This window comes from Xyrauchen texanus, chromosome 1 (genome assembly GCF_025860055.1).
Source record: "Xyrauchen texanus isolate HMW12.3.18 chromosome 1, RBS_HiC_50CHRs, whole genome shotgun sequence".
In the NCBI taxonomy this organism is placed as follows: domain Eukaryota; kingdom Metazoa; phylum Chordata; class Actinopteri; order Cypriniformes; family Catostomidae; genus Xyrauchen; species Xyrauchen texanus.
The window spans coordinates 61,722,833-61,745,505 of record NC_068276.1 but is presented as its reverse complement, the minus strand read 5'-3'; the positions used below and the strand labels follow the sequence as shown (position 1 = coordinate 61,745,505).

Here is a 22,673-nt window from a genome sequence, read left to right as displayed (position 1 = left end):
TGGAGCCGTAGGAGGCTGAGCCGTAGGAGGCTCGGGAGGCAGAGCCGTGGGAGGCTCGGGAGGCAGAGCCGTGGGAGGCTGAGCCTTAGAAGACTCGAGAGACTTGGGAGGCGGAGCCCTGGAAGGCTCGAGAGGCTTGAGAGGCGGTGCCCTGGAAGGCTCGAGGGGCTTGAAAGGCGGAGCCCCAGGAGGCTCGGGAGGAGGAGCTCTGGAAAGCTCGGGAGACTTGAGAGACGGAGCCCTGGAAGACTCGAGAGACTTGAGAGGCGGAGCCATAGGAGGCTCGGGAGGAGGAGCCCTGGAAGGCTCGAGAGGCTCGAGAGACTTGAGGTGGAGCCCTGGGAGGCTCGGGAGGAGGAGCCCTGGAAGACTCGAGAGACTTGAGAGGCGGAGCCCTGGAAGGCTCGAGAGGCTTGAGAGGCGGAGCCCTGGAAGGCTCGAGGGGCTTGAGAGGCGGAGCCCTGGAAGTCTCGAGGGGCTTGAGAGGCGGAGCCCCAGGAGGCTCGGGAGGAGGAGCTCTGGAAAGCTCGGGTGACTTGAGAGACGGAGCCCTGGTAGACTCGAGAGGCTTGAGAGGCGGAGCCCTGGAAGGCTTGTGAGGCTAAAGAGACTTGAGAGGCGGAGCACTGGAAGGGTCAAGAGGCTCGAGAGACTTTAGAGGCGGAGCCCTGGGAGGCTCGGGAGGAGGAGCCCTGGAAGACTCGAGAGACTTGAGAGGCGGAGCCCTGGAAGGCTTGTGAGGCTAAAGAGACTTGAGAGGCGGAGCACTGGAAGGCTCGAGGGGCTTGAGAGGTGGAGCCCCAGGAGGCTCGGGAGGAGGAGCTCTGGAAAGCTCGGGAGACTTGAGAGATGGAGCCCTGGTAGACTCGAGAGGCTTGAGAGGTGGAGCCCTGGAAGGCTTGTGAGGCTAAAGAGACTTGAGAGGTGGAGCACTGGAAGGCTCAAGGGGCTTGAGAGGTGGAGCCCCAGGAGGCTCGGGAGGAGGAGCTCTGGAAAGCTCGGGAGACTTGAGAGACGGAGCCCTGGTAGACTCGAGAGGCTTGAGAGGCGGAGCCCTGGATGGCTTGTGAGGCTAAAGAGACTTGAGAGGCAGAGCCCTGGGAGGCTCGGGAGGAGGAGCCCTGGAAGACTCGAGAGACTTGAGAGGCGGAGCCCTAGGAGGCTCGGGAGGAGGAGCCCTGGAAGGCTCGAGAGGCTTGAGAGGTGGAGCCCTAGGAGGCTCGGGAGGCGGAGCTCTGGAAAACTCGGGAAGCTCGGAGGACAGAGCTCTAGGAAGCTCGGGAGGCGGAGCTCTGGAAAGCTCGGAAGGCAGAGTACTAGGAAGCTCGGAAGGCGGAGCTCTGGAAAGCTCGGAAGGCAGAGTACTAGGAAGCTTCGGAAGGCAGAGCTCTGGAAAGCTCGGAAGGCAGAGCTCTGGAAAGCTCGGAAGGCAGAGCTCTGAAAGCTCGGAAGGCGGAGCTCTGGAAAGCTCGGAAGGCGGAGCTCTGGAAAGCTCGGAAGGCGGAGCACTGGGATGCTCGAGAGGAGCTGACTCTTGGACGGGCGCGACCACTGGCGCTGGCCCTTGGACGGTCATGGCTACTGGCGCTAGCTCTTGGACGGTCGTGGCTACCGGCGCTGGCTCTTGGACGGTCATGGCTACCGGCGCTGGCTCTTGGACGGTCATGGCTACCGGCGCTGGCTCTTGGACGGTCATGGCTACCGGCGCTGGCTCTTGGACGGTCGAGGCTACAGGCGCTGGCTCGGGGACGGTCGAGGCTACAGTCGCTGGCTCGGGGATGGTCGAGGCTACAGGCGCTGGCTCGGGGACGGTCGAGGCTACAGGCGCTGGCTCGGGGACGGTCGAGGCTACAGGCGCTGGCTCGGGGACGGTCGAGGCTACAGGCACTGGCTCAGAGACGGTCGAGGCTACAGGCGCTGGCTCACTGATTTCTGAGGCGACAGGCTCTGGCTGGGTTACCATGGTATGCGCCGGCTTGGGTTCGCTGGGCGCTGAGGGCAGAGCCAAGGGGGGTTTAGGGCACGGGGCTGCGGCAGGCAGAGGCTGGGGAGCAGAGACCTTTCCCCTTCTCCTCTTCCTCCGGGCTGATGCGACTGGCGAAGCTGGGACGCTGTTCCTGGTCAGCGTGGCTTCAGGCTCGCTGGCCATGGCTGGGAAGGGCTCAGGCTCGCTGACGGTAGAGGCCGTAGGCGCTGGCTCGCTCACAGTGACATGCGTGGGCGCTGGCTCGCTCACAGTGACAGGCGTGGGCGCAGGCTCGCAGACCGGGGCAGGCGTGGGCTCTGGCTCGCAGACCGGGGCAGGCGTGGGCTCTGGGGCAGGCGTGACAGCTGAAGAGTCTCCTCAGTAGGTGGAGAGGCATGGCCCACAGTCAGCGGGGAGCCGCACAACAGTAGGGTCACCTCCAGGATGTCGCGGAGAGTCCAGCCGCGTGATGCCGGCAGCAGCCGCTCCGTCAGCCAGCCACACAGGTTGTCCCTGAAGAAGACCACAAGGAAGGTGTCCGCAACAGCCGCAAGACCAAGGAAGTCGCGGACGTGGGCCTCAATCGGATGGTCCTCTTGCCTCAGGCAGAGCAGGTGGTATCTGGCACGTAAAACCGCTGGATCCATGGTGGTCTATCGTTCTGTAATGCTTGAGCAGCGAGGCAGACGAGGAGATGCGGATCCAAATGCAGTTTAGACTTTTATTAAATAAACAAACAAGTAAACACAAAGGAACAACCCTCAATGGGGAAATAAAACATACAATTTAAAACTAAACACGATGAAAACAAACAGAGAACTCAGGCAGGGAACACATACCGGGCTAACAACAAACAACGATAGACAAGGACTGAACAAAGAACCAGGGTATACATACATAAACATGGGACAAAGGGGCCAATGAACAAACAGAACTCAAACAAGATAACAAGGTGATTAACAGAAGCAAAATGGCAAATTAACGAGGGCAGGTGCAAACAATGAACGGTGAACACGAAAGCTAACAAAGAGACTATGGAGTTACACAAGGGACAAAAGTGAAAACTAAGGAATGCAAAAGTGACAAAAATGGCAAACAAAAGGGCAACAGTGAAACAAGACAAGGTATACATAACAAATAACTATTGGTGTAATCCTTTTGATATTAGCCTTTAATGCTTGCTGCATTTTGACACTGATTAAGTATTTGATTAATGGGGCAATGAATACACTTGTATCTACTCAGTATTCTCTTTTTCATGCTAGAACTGAATCTGTGTACATCTAAGAATACCACTCTTTGATAATTTGTGTAATCAGAAATCAGTTGTAATCCATTTGTTTTTGTAAATCAATTTCATTGTTTTGATTGGCAATTAGATTAGTGTATGCAAATCTTTTACTCTAGTCAATTTGGGAGAGAGAAGTTTGGTTTGTTGTCTGAAGAATGGTACTATGCAATACGGTTGAGTGGAAAGAAAGTAGATGACACAAGATTGGTCAATGGACAGTGCAGAAGGAGAAACTGGGTTGTAAGGTACCACTCTTGAATAGATTAGGTCACATATGGTATTCTTCATCATGCATTTACTGAACTAAACTGAGAGCTCATTGTTCTTTAAAACCAAAGTGGGCAGTGTGAGAAATATAGATTTGCTCTCAGTTTCAGGCCTACTTTTTTATTTTGGGCCTCCATTGTCACTAGTCTTTACTGACACATATCACTTGTTTTTCTGTTCCTTCTGCCCTCCTTACCTGAAGCTCAAGGATTTCTCAAGCTCGTTTTTAGTACAAACTGGTATAAACTGGTATTCCGATAGTGGAGAGCGCTGCTTAGACTGGCACACGGACAGAGATGTCTGTTATCCTTGACGCATGGTATAATTATGTTCGACTGTCAATAAACCTTTAAGATGCTTTGATATAAATTTTGTGTTAGAGTCTCTTCCCTTGCAAGCATATTCCTGAGCGAGAGGACAACAGAGAGTGCTGGGGGCAAAAACTACAAACTACGTAGATTATTGGAGAAATAATCTAACAGAGCCATTCCTTGCTCCTGAGTTTGCTGATGATATGTTGTCTCCACTGTGTGAAATCAGAAAAATGCCGGTGACAAAGCATGCAAAGACTGAACATTTAGAATTGTTTAATGACACTTTGAAGTTTCCCATGTCTTGTGATCAGATTATTGCTGCTCAAAAATCTGATGAGTTGTTAACTAAATGCTTTGCTTCTGCGATCTCAACAGATGAGATAAAAAATGCTGGCTATTTTGTGGAACAGAATTTGAGTTCAAAGACTGTTCCTGATGCTGAATGGAGTGTGGTATATCAGATAGTCATTCCTTCTTATTACTGTCAGCATGTACTATGCTTAGCGCATGACCATGACTTGTGAGGTCATCTTGGAATTACCAAGACATACAATCGGATCCTCAAAATGTTTTTGGCCTGACATATTTTGCCATACATGTCAATTCATGGGCAAGCAGAATCAGGTTGAATTCCACCTGCTACTCTCTCACCTATTCCAGTAATGGGAGAACCTTTTGAGCATGTCATTGTTGACTGTGTTTGTCCATTACCTAAGGGAAAATGGGTAATCAGTTCTTGCTAACAGATATGTGTTCTGCTACTAGGTTCCATGAGGCCATCCCACTTCGCAAAATTACAGTTCCTGTATTTTTTAGGGCATTGGTGAAATGATTCTCTACACTTGGACACAAAATGTTCTGTCCAAACTTTTCACCCAGGTTCTCAAGTTTCTTACCATAACACACAGAATTTCAAGTGTGTACCATCCTGAGTGAGTCAGGGCGCACTTTAATATTTCACCAAACTTTTAAGTCCATGTTAAAAAGGTATTGTATAGAGACTGGTAAAGTGTGGGACAAAGGTGTTCCATTAGATTGTTTGCCATAAGTGAGGCTGTTCAAGTGTCTCTATGATTCAGTCCTCTTGAACTTGCTTCCAGTCACACTGTCAGAGGACCTCTAAACATTCTAAAAGAACAAATGTTGTCTGTTGATTCAAGTCCAGTTGATTCAAGTAAGTTTTGAGAGCGCTTGGTCTCTCACGAAACAGGTGCTTACTGCAGCGCAGGGAAATATGAAGTGTCAGTATGACGTGAAAGCTGTTTCTCGCACTTTTCAACCTGGTGATCATGTGCTTGTGTTATTACCTGTTCAAGGTTCAGCACTGTCTTCCCTGTTTGCTGGTCCCTACACTGTTAAGAAAAAGGTGAGTGAGACTGAATATGTAATTGACACTCCTGACAGAAAGCACCAGTATCGTGTTTGTCATATTAATATGCTGAAAGTCTGTTGTCTTTTCTGTTGCAACTGTCTGTGAAATCCCATCTGTTGCTACTGTTGGCATTGCTGGTGCAAATGAGGATTTATAGTGCTGCGCAATGCTCCTCAACAATGCGCTAAACTGTCCAATTCAGAAATATTGAAGGATGTATCATCACATCTCACACATTTATCTGCTCAGCAAAAACAGGATGTGGTTTGTTTAATTCTAGATTTTCCTACAATGTTTAACAACGTTCCCACACAGACATCAGTGTTAGCGCATCACATTAATGTGAATATTTCACTTCCTATTAAGCAGCACACTCATCGTTTGAATGCTCACAAGCTTTCGATACTTGAAGAGGAAGTAAAGTACTTGCTAGAAAACAGATTAGCCATCCCTTGTTGTAGTCCATGGTTTTCCCCATGTATTCTTGTTCCCAAACCAGATGAAACATTTCGATTTTGCACAGACTACCCAAAGTGAATGCTGTTACTGTGGACGATTGCTTCCTGCTGCCTCACATGGAAGATTGTGTGGATAATACTGGATATGCTTGTTATGTCACTAAACTGGATTTGTTTAAAGGACATTGGCAAGTGGTTCTGAATCTGCTTTTGTTACACCTGATTCATTCTGCAATATTCTATCATGGCTTTTTGGTTAGGAAATGCACCTGCCACATTTCAGAGACTTGTCAACTTGGTGTTAGCCGGAGTACCTAATAGTCAGGCATATTTAGATGACCTTGTTATATACTCATCAGAATGGTCAGAACACATCTCCCTGTTACAAACTGTGTTTAAACATCTAGTTAATGCTTCACTTAAGTTAAATTTGGCAAAATGTGAATTTGGACAAGCGACCATTACTTACCTTGGTAAAGAGGTAGGTCAAGGTCAGGTTCGCCCTGTGGAAGTTAAGGTCATAGCCATTACAGAGTTTCCCATTCCCACCTCAAGGCGTGAGATGCACAGATTTTTGGCCATGGCTGGATATTACTGAAGTTTCTGTCATAACTTCTCTACAGTTGTCAATCCCCTCACTAGTTTAAGTCAGTCTAAAACTTTCAAATGGCCTGTGAATGTCAACATGCTTTTGAGTGCGTCAAAGCCCTTTTGTTCTTTAAACTCCAGATTTTCCACTGCCTTTCAAATTGGAAATAGACGTGAGCGCTGTCTATGCTGTCTATACCTCACTCATCATCTCCAGGAGGATGATACTGATGTTGAACATGCGTTATTTCCCTCAAATTCAACAAACTTCAGGTAAATTATTCCACAATTGAGAAAGAAGCCCTTGCATTGTTGTTAGCATTACACAATTTTGAAGTTCACGTTGGATCTAGTAATCTCCCAGTTCTTGTCTACATAGATCATAATCCAATAGTTTTTCTCTCTCGCATATATAATCAGAATCAGAGACTCAGGCACTGGTCTCTGGATAAACATAACTATTACCTCGACATCAGGCACAAAAAAGGTGCCGAAAATGTAGTTGCGGATGCCCTTTCTCGAGGGCATAATGTGAGATGTATAGTGTTTATCATTTTGTTTGTTTACTGACTTGTTTTGTTTCTCTGTTGTACAAACAAACATATGTTCTTATGGGTGGGGGTGTTATGTCCCTATGTGTGTGTGTGTAGGTGTGGCTATTTGCCATTGTCTGTGTGTCTTGTTCTGTCACCATACAGAGACCTTCCATTTGTTGTTCCCGCTGGAATCCCCAATGATGTCATCATCGCTGGCAATCGCCACAGACCTCTGCCTATATAAAGCCCGACCCAAACACATTCTGGAGAATTTTTTTTTGGGGGGGTTTGTGGAGGAAGCTTGTAGTTTGAAATTTTGACTGTTATACTTTTTCGATCGTCTGTACTTCACCCAATTTATGTTCTTGTTTGAGTTTGTACGTCTCTGTTTTGTTTTCCCTGTTGGTTTTATTTATTCATGGTTCCTTGATTTCATCATTTTGTTTGTGAGCATGATACTAGGGAAAACTGACAGGTAAGAAAGTCAAGGGACGTACATTGAGCACATGTAGGTATTTTTACGACTGTATAAAAATACTAGGCTAGGATAGAGTGCCACCCTCTGTATGTTTTGGCTAGTAAGGGTAGTTTAATTAGGGCATCTTGGATGCTGAAGTTCTTTTCTTTTTATTTCTTGTGGGTTACAAATAGTGGATTTTTACTTCGTTTCGTTTGTTTGGCACCACTTGCGTCCATTCCTCTCGCCCTTCCCGTGTCCTGGTATTATCAGGTATTGTATATATTGTACATATGTTATATATATTTTCATTCCACTTACCACTTTCTCACATAGCACTTGTATAATACATCACTTATGTAGACACTATTTCCTCTTGTAAGTGTCATTTTTTATCCAGCACATCACATTTGTTAATGTTATTTAATGCTACTCCCCAACACCCCTAGATGACTCAATACACTAGGAGATCATAAAAGCACTTGTATACAGTAATACATAAATATCCCATATTATTATTTATCTTCATATTAAGGTTTTGTACTCATGGGGGAAAAAAATAATAATAATAAATGAAACTGACCTGATAACAGCACAAAGAGTAAAGGACTCATGATGATACACCAACAAATGATCACAAATGTACAAATCCTCACATCTTCACAGGTTGTATGAGATATTTGTTCTTTGACTGTTTCATGAGAATGAGTCGCTCTCTATTTGAGTAAGTGACAGTGAGGCATCTTTGACTTATTTGCATGTTTTACAGCAGAGCATTTACATTAATGCATTTGACTTTTAAGCAACTTACAGTGCACATATTACAGGGATAATCCCCCTGGAGCAAGCTGGAGTTAAGAGCCTTGCTCAAGGACACAATGGTGGTGGCTGTGGGGATCGAACCAGCAACCTTCTGATTACAAATTATGTGCTTTAGCCCACTACGCCACCACCACTCCATTTACAAGAACATGCTTTCTTGTAAAACTTTGGGATGTTTGTGGAAACTAAACCCTAAAACTAAACTCTGAGATACACTGAGATGCATTTATGTATATTAAAATCAGTTATTACAACCAACAGTGTCCCCCACAATATTCAGATAAGTGGCCTTCAAATGTATGTTTTTGTCACTCATTCTTAAACTATCAACAGTCCTGGTTCCAGAGTTTCAAAAGACTGCTGTAGTTAGGCTGTTTCTCATTACAATCCCTCGACTAATCACTAAAGAATCACATTATTTCAACCACGTCAATGTAAACGCATACTTTGAATTAATGTGTGGATTATTTTAATCAGTGTAAAATTCTGATAGAATTACTTGTTTCGGTGTGCCTGCAAATGCCTACAAATGAAAAAGAATATCAATAGCTCATGGCATTTCTATTTCAAACTCTGTGTTCATTAAAAAGAAGACACTTTGGGCTTTTTAATTATTATATTGTGTTATTTTTTAAAGTTAGAGAAGCTGAAGTTTATAGTAATGGAAATATTTTGTGCTGAACATGTTTTTGTAATCTATTAAAACAATAATAAATGTTCCAAGACAACCCAGAAATTGACTAGGTTACGTATGTAACCTCCGTTCCCTGATGGAGGTAATGAGACGTTGTGTCAAAGAAGCGACCCTAGGGGTCTCTCTTGAGCGCCGAATATGTCTCTGATCTATGAAAAAAGGCCAGTGATTAGTTGGCAGACAGTATTTGCATACCCCGCCCCCGGACATACGGGTAAAAAAGTGGGGAAATACGTCGAGTTCATTCAGGATTTTTCTGAGGAGCCAGAAATGGTCTGGCCACAACAGTGGCACGGCTCAGCGGCATGGCAGGGTGGACACAACGTCTCGTTCCCTCCATTAGGGAATGGAGGTTACATACGTAACCTAGACATCCCCATCTGTCGCTCACTTCAACGTAGTGTCGAAGAAGCAACACTAGGGGTCCAATTTAAATCACGCCATGCGCTGAGCCTTGTACGTGTACTGCTGACACAGGAGCGGGCAGGTACTCTACGTTCAAAGGTGCCCAATGCCTCAAAAAAGTCATTGGAATCCTTCTGGTTACCCTAGACAGGGGAACAAGGCGACGCTTGCCAACATGGGAACAGGCCGAGCCTGGCTGGGACTCTTTACTCTCTATGTTTCTTCACATAGAGCAAGAACGGCCGGGTCCCTTACACGCATCAAGGGAAGGGGGTCTTACCCAGTTTCCTATTCTTTCAGGGCAGAGAGACCCTGCAGAGGCCACACCTGCCTGGAAGGGGGGGGGTAAGCGTGGCGAATTCATAACATGGGTTTTTAGGCAACATGTGGAAAGTGACGCAGTGGTAGGTCAGGCCTCAAGGGGGGGGGTGTTGCTACAACATGGCGACTGGAGGGCAGCTGGGACTGCCTAAGGGATTCGCTTCATAAGGGGACCGCACCACAGAAAATATGGAGAGGGGGAGTCCACGTAGAAGTCCTGACCTGTGGAGCACCTATTCCAGTACAGGGTATATTAAGTACCCGCATTAGATTGGGTCGGCGAGTTCCTCTGCTGAACTGCGTACCCGAAGGGCTAGGGAGGAACCATCCAGGGATCCGAATGAGTGCGACCTCCTGGGAGAGACGCACAGCTAGAGAGGTACCTCTGGCCAGTGCCCATGTGAACGCAACACTCCTTGTTGAGTGAGCTCGAACCCACAAGGGGGGGCACGGCCTGGGTGTGATAGGCCAATGGTGTCCACGACCCAGTGGGAAAGCCACTGTTTGGAGACAGCGTTCCCTTTCTGCTGTCCCCCAAAGCAGACAAAGAGCTGCTGAGAACGTCTAAAGCTCTGCGTGCGGACCAAGTAGGTATGCAAAGCATGTACCGGACACAGCAATAAAGGGGCTGGGTCTGCCTCCTACTGGGGCAGCACTTGCAGGTTCACTACCTGGTGTCTAAAGTGCGTGATAGAAACCTTGGGCACGTAGCCTGGTTGCGGTCTTAGGATCACATATGTGTCTGCCAGACCAAATTCCAGGCAAGCGTCGCTAACAGAGAATGCTTGCAGGTCCCTGACCCTCTTGATGGAGGCAAGCGCAATCAGCAATCGTCTTTAGAGAGAGTGCCCTGAGTCCAGCTGATTCTAGCGGCTCGAAGGGAGATCTCTGGAGGCCCGCGAGGACCACTGAAAGATCCCAGGATTGGCCGGGAGGGATTCAACCTCCGGGCGCCTCTTAGGAACCTGATAATTAAGTCATGCTTACCCAAAGACTTGCCATCTACTGCATCGTGGTGGGCTGCGATAGCAGCGACATACACCTTTAGGGTAGAAGGTTTGTCGGGGATGTGAGTGGCACGCAGCGACTTGAGTCTAATGAAGGAGACGACGGGCGAGTCGTTACATGTGGTGGGAGCGTACGCCGCCATGGTGATTTATGTACGCTACCGTGGTGGTGCTGTCTGACCTGACTAAGGCATTTTTGTCTTGAACTAATGGGAGAAACGGCAGAGAAAACAGTCAGTATCACTAGGCTGAAGGGGGGGACTTTGTACTGATACGCCTGGCCGACAAACACGAGCCGTAGGAAGGGTCGGTGTCGAGGCAGAATTGGGACGTGAAGGAACGCGTCCTTCAGGTCTGCCGCTGTGAACCAATCTAGATGCAGAACACAAGTTAAGACATGTTTTTGCATGAGCATTTTAAACAGGAGTTTGAAAAGAGCCCGGTTGAGAACTCTCAAGTCCAAGATCGGTCGTACGCCGCTACCTTTCTTGGGTACAATGAATTAAGGGCTGTAGAGACCCTTCTTCATTTCGGTTGGAGGGACAGGCTCTATCGCGTCTTTGTTAAATAAAAGAGTAGCGATTTCCACTTGCAGGGATTTGGCATGCTTGCCATGTACTGCAGAAAAACGGACGCCCGCGAATGGGGGCAGGGGCCTGGCAAACTGACTTGCTTACAGAGTCGGATGGTAAGGGCCAGCCAGCATAACGGGTTGGGAAGTGAAAGCTATGCATCCAAGCTCCATGCTAGGGGCACCAAGGGGACGATTATTTTTGATGTACCTGGCGTGGCAGAGCAGCGGGGCAGAGCAGGTAGTACGGCGTCTCGAGGCGAAGACTCGTCCCAAGGCTCTAGTGCTGAGAAAAGACTAGAAGCACTTACCTTGCTCCGCACACCTGGCAGGGGGCGTCCAGCATGCCAGGACTGTAGAGATCTGGTGGCAGGGTGCCGTGAGAACGGCATTTGCGGGCCAGGTGACTCAGAGACAAAGGAAATAGCTCTGTTATTGAGAATGTGGGTACCGCAGCCCCGTGTAGGGGGGCAGAAAATGAAATCGATTCAACAAAAGTTTCTCCTCCCGGCCATCCACCGGGGGACGGAGTGGTCTGCTTATCGGAGCTAAAATCTTGGTCTCTGGGTCGGACGTCTCAGGAGCGCCTTTGGAGCCTTCTGGGTCCTCGAGGGGGTCCGTGAGGCAGGGGGCATCTGCTTCCTTCGGGTGGTCAACATGGGGGCTGAGAGCTGGGCCCGCTCAGCTGTTTCTTAGCTGCAGGAGGACGCCCTCGGCGAGAAAACGGGGCATGGCCCATGGTGGCAGGCTTGGGGCGGGGCAGGATGTGTGAAATGGCCTCCGTCTGCTTCTTCACCATGGAGAACTGCTGGGCAAAGTCCTTGACGGTGTTGCCAAAGAGGCCGAACTGGGAAACAGGGGCGTTGAGAAAGTGATCTTTGTTGGTCTCACACATTTCAACCAAGTTCAGCCACAGATGATGTTCCTGGACCACGAGCATGGCCATTGCCTGCCCGAGTGACTACGCTGTGACCTTCATGGCTCTGAGGGCGGACGCTGTGAGCAGTATCTGCAGCAAATCGGGATCAGGGCTACCCCCGTGGAGATCTTTAAATGCCTTGGCCTGGTGGACTTGCAGGAGGGCCATGGCGTGCAGAGCGGAAGCGTCATGTCCGGCGTGCTGTAGGCTTTGGCGGTCAATGACGATGTCGTCCTACATGCCTTGGAGGGAATCACAGGGTGACCCCGCCAGGTGGTAGAGTTTCCTGGGCACAGGTGGAGCGCAACAGCCCTGTCCACCTGGGGAATCGGTGTGTACCCGTAGGCCGCTCTGCCGGCGAGGTTAGCGATAGCGGATGAGCGAGTAGCTTATCTATCTGTGCATGTCTTCAGAAAAGTGCACTTCATCATTTAATATACTGTAAAAAATAATAAATCATTGTCCAATCTATTTAAAGCCTACTTAATCAATTAATCCTTACACACAGACCTAAACTGGCCTTAAAAAGACACTTAATATTTGAATGTCCAACCTGGTCTCATAGAATGAATGTTAATCTATTTACATGTTTGCAAACTAACTTTTGCCACATTCTACGTTTTGCTGCAATTTCATGGAGGAATTAACACTAGAGGCGTCACAACAACTGTGTTTTATTCATCATCACACAAATCACGAGTACAATTACTAATTATGACTTGACATTATTTTAATGCCCACATTAATATCGGTGTACTGCACAACTGTAGCTAAGCTAAATATATGTGTTAAGTCATGAAAAAATATAAAAAAAGAACCTTTAATAAACAGTTTATAGGGCTTTATATTTTTAATTGGTGTAAAGAGTTTTATCACCTGTCCTATTTAAAATGTATGTAGGGTGCATCAGTACAGTTTCACATTCAAGGAATTTAAAACAGCTTTGGAGTGGGAAATTCAGACTTTTACAAAAAGAATAAATGTTTGTGAATTATTTCATAAATAGAATGCATTTATTCCACTGCTGCTATCTGTATGGATTCAGTTTGAACAGTTATACAATGCAACAGTTGTCATATCAGGATATAAGGGGATAAAGATACGATTATTTGCATTCAGTTGTGCATTAATGTACTTCATCTGTACTTTGTGGTCATCCAGGATGTGTTCAGTGTGAACAGTGTTATTTAAATTATTTGAAGAGGAAATAAGCTTCACTTTCAGTAAGTCACGTGTTTTTATCATCTTTTTCTGATGTAAGAAGTAACAGTGCTATGGGAGCACGTTGATCTAAAACATATATTTTAATGATTTAACTTTATATTTATTATGAACTAATATGTACAGGTGCTGGTCAATAATTAGAATATCATCAAAAAGTTGATTTATTTCAGTAATTCCGTTCAAAAAGTGAAACTTGGATATTATATTCATTCATTACACACAGACTGATATATTTCAAATGTTTATTTCATTTAATTGTGATGATTAAAACTGACAACTAATGAAAATCCCAAATTAAGTATCTCCGAAAATTAGAATATAACTTCAGACCAATACAAAAAAGGGAATTTTAGAAATGTTGTCCAACTTAAAATTATGAACATGAAAAGTATGAGCATGTACAGCACTCAATACTTAGTTGGGGCTCCTTTTGCCTGAATTACTGCAGCAATGTGGCGTGGCATGGAGTCGATCAGTCTGTGGCACTGCTCGGGTGTTATGAGAGCCCAGGTTGCTCTAATAGTGGCCTTCAGCTCTTCTGCATTGTTGGGTCTGGCATAGATTTTCTATAGGGTTAAGGTCAGGTGAGTTTGCTGGCCAATTAAAAACAGGGATACCATGGTCCTTAAACCAGGTACTGGTAGCTTTGGCACTGTGTGCAGGTGCCAAGTACTGTTGGAGAATGAAATCTGCATCTCCATAAAGTTGGTCAGAAGCAGGAAGCATGAAGTGCTCTAAAACTTACTGGTAGACGGCTGCATTGACCTTGGACCTTAGAAAACACAGTGGACCAACACCAGCAGATGACATGGCACCCCAAACCATCACTGACTGTGGAAACTTTAAACTGGACTTCAACAACGTGGATTCTGTGCCTCTCCTCTCTTCCTCCAGACTCTGGGACCTTGATTTCCAAAGGAAATGCAAAAATTACTTTCATCAGAGATCATAACTTTGGACCACTCAGCAGCAGTCCAGTCCTTTTTGTTTTTAGCCCAGGCGATACACATTCTGACACTGTGTCTCGTTCAAGAGTGGCTTGACACAAGTAATGCGACAGCTGAAACCCCTGTCTTGCATACGTCTGTGCGCGGTGGTTCTTGAAGCACTGACTCCAGCTGCAGTCCACTCTTTGTGAATCTCCCCCACATTTTTGAATGGGTTTTGTTTCACAATCCTCTCCAGGGTGTGGTTATCCCTATTGCTTGTACACTTTTTTCTACCACATCTTTTCCTTCCCTTCGCCTCTCTATTAACGTGCTTGGACACAGAGCTCTGTGAACAGCCAGCCTCTTTAGCAATGAACTTTTGTGTCTTGCCCTCCTTGTGCAAGCAGTCTTCCCCATGATTGTGTAGCCTACAGAACTAGACTGAGCGATTATTTAAAGGCCTTTGCAGGTGTTTTGAGTTAATTAGCTGATTAGAGTGAGGCACTCGGTGTCTTCAATATTGAACCTTTTCAAAATATTCTAATTTCTGAGATACTGGTTTTGGGGTTTTTCATTAGTTGTCAGTTATAATCATCAAAATTAAAAGGACTGAACACTTGAAATATATCAGTCTGTGTGGAATGAATGTATACATTATCCAAGTTTCACTTTTTGAACAACTTTATGTTATTTTAATTATATGACCAGCACCTGTATATACACTCACCTAAAGGATTATTAGGAACACCTGTTCAATTTCTCATTAATGCAATTATCTAATCAACCAATCACATGGCAGTTGCTTCAATGCATTTAGGGGTGTGGTTCTGGTCAAGACAATCTCCTGAACTCCAAACTGAATGTCAGAATGGGAAAGAAAGGTGATTTAAGCAATTTTGAGCGTGGCATGGTTGTTGGTGCCAGACGGGCCGGTCTGAGTATTTCAAAATCTGCTCAGTTACTGGGATTTTTACACACAACCATTTCTAGGGTTTACAAAGAATGGTGTGAAAAGGGAAAAACATCCAGTATGCGGCAGTCCTGTGGGCGAAAATGCCTTGTTGATGCTAGAGGTCAGAGGAGAATGGGCCGACTGATTCAAGCTGATAGAAGAGCAACTTTGACTGAAATAACCACTCGTTACAACCAAGGTATGCAGCAAAGCATTTGTGAAGCCACAACACACACAACCTTGAGGCGGATGGGCTACAACAGCAGAAAACCCCACCAGGTACCCATCTTCTGATGGCTACTTCCAGCAGGATAATGCACCATGTCACAAAGCTTGAATCATTTCAAATTAGTTTCTTGAACATGACAATGACTTCACTGTACTAAAATGGCCCCCACAGTCAGCAGATCTCAACCCAATAGAGCATCTTTGGGATGTGGTGGAACGGGAGCTTCGTGCCCTGGATGTGCATCCCACAAATCTCCATCAACTGCAAGATGCTATCCTATCAATATGGGCCAACATTTCTAAAGAATGCTTTCAGCACCTTGTTGAATCAATGCCACGTAGAATTAAGGCAGTTCTGAAGGCGAAAGGGGGTCAAACACAGTACTAGTATGGTGTTCCTAATAATCCTTTAGGTGAGTGTATATAAATTAAACAAAGACAAATCATATCAACTTTTTGCAGCTTTAATGTAAAAATTACAACCTATGCAATCCCACTGAAAACCAAAGTGACACATTTCAGAGAAAAAAAAATGTATAAAAAAAAACTGCATAAGTGTGCACACCCTTTTATATTTGGGTATGTGGCTGTGTTCAGAATCAACCAATCATCAAGCTCATGTGAAATAGTACACACCTGTCTCCACCTGAAGTGACTCTGATTAACTACAAATAGATCTCAGCTGTTCTTGTTGTATTTTTCTGACATCTTCTTGGTATCATGCTACTTCAAGATCCATGGGCCACAAAGAGCTTACAAAGAATCAACGGGACCTCATTGTTGAAAAGTATCGCTCAAGTGAGGGCTACACATTTTTTTCCAAGGCATTAGAAATACCATGGACACAGTGAAGACAGTCATAAACAAGTGGAGAAATTATGGCACAACAGTGAAATTATAAAGAACAGGATGCCCCTGTGACGAGGACTCGGGCTGGTTGGGATCCATGTGCGGTTTAAGGGGAGATGTCAACTCGGGACGTGCAGACGGGGTCCGCAGACAGACACAGTGAGAGGAGGACGGGCAGGCTCGTAACTTGAACAGGCAGTGGGTCAGGGCAGGCAGCGAACGATCGTGGGCGGAGAACAGGCAGAATAAACTAGGCAGGCGGCAAACTATCGAGGTCGGGAGAAACAGGCTAGACTGGTACACGAGATAGACAAGAAAACGGGTAGAACGCTCAGTAATGTGGCCGGGGCTAACAAGACTTAAAAAGGAGGGAATTAACAGGCACGGTTTAAATAGACGGGTAATGAGAGGCAGCTGGGAACAATAAGGGCAATTAGTACTCGGGCGAGTGCGATCGCCGCTGGGCAGGGAGAGAGACGCCCTCGTCAGTGTTTGTGACAGCCCCCCACCCCCCCAAAAAAAAATTGATGAGAAGACAAAGAGAAAACTAGTCACGGTGGCTGTCAAGAGGCCTACAGCAACAATAAAGATGCTGCATCTCTTTCTGGTAAGTACTGGTTGCTCCCTACATGTAACAACTATATCCCGTATTCTTCATCTGTCTGGGCTATAGGGCAAGGTGACAAACCAAGCCTTTTTCTGATAGAAAAAAAAAAACATCTAATCTCTGCAAAAACCTATATGCAGTCTCCCAAAACCATGTGGGAAAATGTGTTATAGTCTGATGAGACCAATAACTTTTTGCACAAAATTGTAAAAGGCGTCTCCCATTCTTTGAGAAAAGGCTAATGAGAATTGGCGAGTGGAATTTGTATGCTACTCCCCCGGAATACAGGTATAAAAGGAGCTGGAATGCAACTCCATTCAGGTTTTGTGCTGAGGAGCCAAGACAAGGTCCGTCCATTTCAGCGGCTAGTACAGTGTTATGGCTAGAGGGACAAAACATCTCATTCCCTCCATCGTGGAACAGAGGTTACGACAGTAACCATGATGTTCCCCTTCTGTCACTTGTAACGGTGGTGGCCCCTGTACTAAATTTTAAATGACAAAATTCGGGTGCCAGACAGGCCTAATCCATTTTCAGGATATCTCGCCCCAGATAGCTCTAAAAGCCACCAATTACATGAAATGAAACAATAACCAAATAGTGTAACAAAGCATAAGTGTATTTAAATAAAGAAAACAGTAAACAAAAATGCAAGGAGTCAAAGACTCAAACAAATACCAACAATAGTCAAATACATAAAACCCAACAGAAAACATAATATAAATACAACCCCACAATAATTATTAAAGTGTGTGTGTGTGTGTGTGTGTGTGTGTGTGTGTGTGTGTGTGTGTGTGTGTGTGTGAGCGTGTATTTATCACTTTGTGGGGACCAAATGTCCCCATAAGGATAGTAAAACCCGAAATTTTTGACCTTGTGGGGACATTTTGTCGGTCCCCATGAGGAAAACAGCTTATAAATCATACTAAATTATGTTTTTTGAAAAGGTAAAAATGCAGAAAGTTTTCTGTGAGGGTTAGGTTTAGGGGTAGGGTTAGGTTTAGGGGATAGAATATAAAGTTTGTACAGTATAAAAACCATTATGTCTATGGAAAGTCCCCATAAAACATGGAAACCCAACATGTGTGTGTGTGTGTGTGTGTGTGTGTGTGTGTGTGTGTGTAAATGTATGAGAGAGAGTTAAGGCAGGAGTTTGTGGATGGTACACGCTGGTTTACGGAGAGTTTTGCATGTACCTGTTTGGTGACTGTGGGCAATGCTGCAGGACACGAGTCCAACACAAGGGAATAAAGGCAAGTCTGAAGAAATCAAGGCATTTCCTGGTGCTTCCACTATAGACCTTTATTTTACCGTCACACCATGAATGTGGAGCTCTTCGGCAGTTGCAGATCCTACGAACCCATGCCACTCCACTCTCACTGACGAAGTGCAAACAACGGTTATGAAGAGAATCCAGGCCTCACTCTCTGGTGATAAGCCCTGTCAGATTTCTCCCCTTGTGGCTTCTTCCTCTCTTCTCCGATCGTGCTCCTACTCCACATCCCAGTACACAAAACAAACTTTCTCCTTCCTCAGCTTCACATTAAACCAGTCTCAAATCTCTCTTTTTCTTTTTGACCTCCTCAACCATCTTCCTGGTTACCTTTTATATATTTGCCTTATTGTTGTCACCTGTTAATATGATGAGCAGCCATTTTAGTTTGTGGTGGTGGATCCTTAAAGGGGCAGTGCACAGTTCTGCTCTGCCACACACTCACTCGACGTTGGGCCGATGTAGTAACACTAGTGGTCCCTATAGAAAAACGCCACAACAGATGAACCTTGTTACATGAACTGCTGATGCAGGTGCAAGCAGGCTGCTGCGTGCATAATAGCAGGTGCATCAGACTGCATGTAACCTCCAACAATGCCCCAGAAGACGTCATGTGGTTCCCCACATCCATGCAGGGGGGCAGCAACATAACTAGCATGGGAACTGGTTGCAACAGCCGTGGCCTTTTCTCTCTATGTTTTCTCTCCACAGAGTATTCGATTCATCTGGGGCCATCTAACGTTATCATACGCATCAAGGAAAGTGTTCTTTCCCTTTCCTATTCTTTCAGGGGGAAAAGACATCCTGCACAAAAGGGGGGGGTCAACATGTGGCAATACGACACATGGGTTCAGCAGTTGCACATGGAATAGGTGCAGTGGTAGGTCCAGCCACGAAAGGGGGGGAACTCTACAAACAGTGACCGGGAGCAGAGAGAGCTCTGCCCAAGGGAGATGCGGGTCCGCCTACAGGGAGACCATACCGTGGGATATACATCACAGGGGTTATCGGAGTAATCGGCACCTGTGGAGCACCTATTTTATACCCTGTAGTGGGGCTAGCTGCGAACTCCTCCACCGGGTTCGTGGACCATAAGGCTAGGGAGGAAGGACATCCAGGTTCCACAACTTCATGAACTTGACTGGGGTTAAAAAAGTGCATGTTTTTGCCTCAGTGGAGGGGAAAGGCACTATACGCAAGCAATACACCCGGCCAGCTGGTCCCTATTACCAAACTCTCTGAAATTCAGACTTTTACAAAAAACAAATTTTTTGTTAATTATTTCAGAAATAGAATGAATTTATTCCACTGCTGCTATCTGCATGGATTAAGTTTGAACAGTTACACAATGCAACAGTTTAATTTTGTAATTGTATTTATCTCATATCAGGATATAGAGTAAGGGGATACAAATACAATTATTTGCATTCAGTTGTGCATTAATGTACTTCATCTGTATTTTGTGGTCATCCAGAATGTGTTCAGTGTGAACAGTGTTATTTAAATTATTTGAAGAGGAAATAAGCTTCACTTTCAGTAATCACATGTTTTTATCATCTTTTTCTGATGTAAGAATTACCAGTGCTATGGGAGCACGTTGATCTAAAACATATTATATTTTCATGTTTTATCTATATATTTATTATGAACTAATATGTATATATATATAAATTAAACGAAGAAAAATCATATCAGACTTTTTGCAGCATTAATGCAAAAATTACAACCTATGCAATGCCACTGAAAACCAAAGTGACACATTTCAGAGAAAAAAATAAAAAACTTATAATGACATAACTGCATAAGTGTGCACACCCTTTTATAATTGGGTATGTGGCTGTGTTCAGAATCAAGCAATCATCAAGCTCATGTGAAATAGTACACACCTGTCTTCACCTGAAGTGACTCTGATTAACTACAAATTGATCTCAGCTGTTCTTGTAGTATTTTTCTGACCCAAAAGACATCATGTTTTCCCCACATCCATACGGTGGGGCAGCAACATAACTAGCATGGGAACAGGTCGCGCCAGCCGTGGCCTTTTCTCTCTATGTTTTCTCTCCACAGATGATTTTATTCATCTGGGGCCATCTAACGCTATCATACATATCAGGGAAGGTGATCTTTTCCTTTCCTATTCTTTCAGGGGGAAAAGTCAACCTGCTCAAAAGGGGAGGTCAACATGTGGCAATACGACACATGGGCTCAGCAGCTGGACATGGAAGAGGTGCAGCAGTTGGTCCAGCCACGAAAGGGGGGGAACTCTACTAACACAGTGACCTGGGGCAGAGAGAGCTCTGCCTCAGTTGAGGGGAAAGGCGCTATTTGCAAGCGATACACCTGGCCAGCTGTTCCCTATAACCAAACTCTACCTGTTTGTACCTAAAAGAACACGGGAAAAATCCGGCTCGACCCAGAGAATGTAAAATCTTGTGAAGGTATTGGGTGTTGCCCCGCTCGCTGCTCTGCTGATGTCTGCTAGAGAGGTGTCATTGACCAGTGCCCACGAGGATGCCACACTCCTTGTAGAGTGTGCTCGAACCCGCAAGGGGGCTGGGTCTGGTAGGCCAATGCAATGGCATCCATGATCCAGTGGGCAATCATCTGTTTAGAGGCAGCATTCCCTTTCTGTTGTCCATCAATGCAGACACAGAGCTGCTCAGAGCGTCTAAAGCTCTGCGTGCGATCCAAGTGGCAGACGTGACAGGGCTGGGTCTGCTTCCTCCCGGGGCAGCTCTTCACCACCTTATCCCTGAAGGGGTCGTGGGAACCCTGGGCACCTAGCCCAGTCGGGGACTCAGGATCACGTGAGATTCTGCCAGACCGAACATCAGGCAAGAGTTGCTGACAAAGAACGCTTTTAGGTCCCCCATCCTCTTGATGGAGTTGAGTGCAATCAGGAGGGTCATCTTTAAGGAGAGGGCTTTCAGTTCACCGGACTTGAGCGGCTCAAACTGGGCTCTCAGATGGTCCAAGAGGACCATGGAGAGATCCCATGAGAGGAAGAGGCATGGCCTGGGAGGATTCAGCCTCCAGGCACATCCGAGGAACTTGATGATCAGGTTGTGTTTCCCAAGGGACTTACCACTGCGTCGTGGTGTGCGGTTATAGCGGCTATGTATACCTTCAAGGTGGAGGGGGACAGCCACCTCTCCAGCCTCTCCTGCAGGAAGGAAAGCACTTACACGACTGTGCAATTCTTGGGGTCTTTGGCTCGGGAAGAACATTAATTTGCAAACAAATGCCACTTCAGGGCATAAAGCTGCCTGGTAGAGGGAGCTCTGGCTTGAGTGATCATGTCTATGACTGCTGGTTGTAGGCAACATTGATCTTCTGTGTAATGTCCATGGGCGTGATAGCTACGCGATGTGTGCTGCAGCGCCATGCCCATCTCGGGACTCGAGTCTGAAGCCAGTGCTGAAGCGGTCTCATATACATCAACCCGAGCACCATGACTGCCGCTGAGGAAACCATATGCCCCAGGAGCCTCAGCTCAGCACCGACTGCGCACGCTCGCTTGTGAGACATGCTATCATTGAGACCGAGTCTAACTCCATGCCGAGAATAGAGATGCTCTGAACTGGGGAGAGCTTGCTCTATTTCCAATTAACCCGAAGCCCTAGACGGCTGAGGTACCTTAGCTCCAAATCCCTATGTGCGAACAGCAAGTCTCGAAAGTGAGCAAGAATCAGCCAGTCATCGAGGTAGTTGAGTATGCGTATGCCCACTTCCCTTAACGGGACAAGAACTTCCTCTGCAACTTTCGTGAAGATGCAAGGGGACAGGGACAGGCCGAAGGGGAGGATCTTGTACTGATATGCCTGGCCATTGAAAGCAAAACGTAGGGAGGGTCTGTGTCGAGGTAGAACTGAGACGTGAAAGTATGCGTCCTTCAGGTCTACCGCCATGAAACAATCTTGATGCCGTATGCACGTCAAAATGTGTTTCTTCATCAGCATCTTGAACGGGAGTCTGTGTAAGGCCAATTCAGAACTCGCAGGTCCAAGATTGGCCACAACCCACCACCGGTATTTGGCACGATGAAGTAAGGGCTGTAGAACCCTTTCCCCATCTCACGTGGAGGGACAGGCTCTATCGCACCCTTGTGAAGAAGGTTTGAGATCTCCGCATGCCACTGAACCAGGGCTGGCACCTGGTGAACTGAATCATGTAGCCGAGTCAGATGGTCCTGGCCAGCCACCATGATGGGTTAAATGGATTTAATTCAGGAGGTGTCCAAGGACCTCTCACTTTTTTTATTTGATTTTTTTTAGGGTGAGGACTGGATTGAGTAAAATGTCACTTTGTGGGTCTATTTCTAGGTTTGGTAAATGTTCTTGTTCCCACAGAGAGTACTGTCACAATTCATGCTCTTTTTGAACTAATAAAGCCCTAAATGTAATAATTTAATTCACCATAAGCCTTTAGATTACACAGAGTACATACAAATTGGGTAATTATGGTAAATATCAGTTAACAAGATACACAAAGTTGGATAAACAAAAAACAACAATAGGGCTCATTTTAATTACAGCCCTTCTTCTCAGTCAAACTCAGAAAGCATCAAATCAATATTTATGTATCATATAATAATCCATAAATGAAGGCTTTGGCAACAATTGT

At 46.0% G+C, this 22,673-nt stretch overlaps 1 protein-coding gene across 1 annotated transcript in view; it reads right to left on the bottom strand.

Moving 5' to 3' along the window:
* The window catches only part of LOC127645715 (uncharacterized), a 54,131-nt gene extending 33,097 nt beyond the window's left edge, over window positions 1-21,034 (bottom strand). Inside the window, exons 1-3 of the mRNA XM_052129384.1 lie at window positions 20,858-21,034; window positions 3,721-3,803; window positions 2,297-2,479 (exon numbers count right to left, since the gene is read on the bottom strand). Of these exons, the coding sequence (XP_051985344.1) occupies window positions 2,297-2,479; window positions 3,721-3,803; window positions 20,858-21,034 (443 nt within the window). The remainder of the gene's footprint in view (window positions 1-2,296; window positions 2,480-3,720; window positions 3,804-20,857) is intronic.
* Between the last annotated feature and the right edge of the window lie 1,639 nt (window positions 21,035-22,673).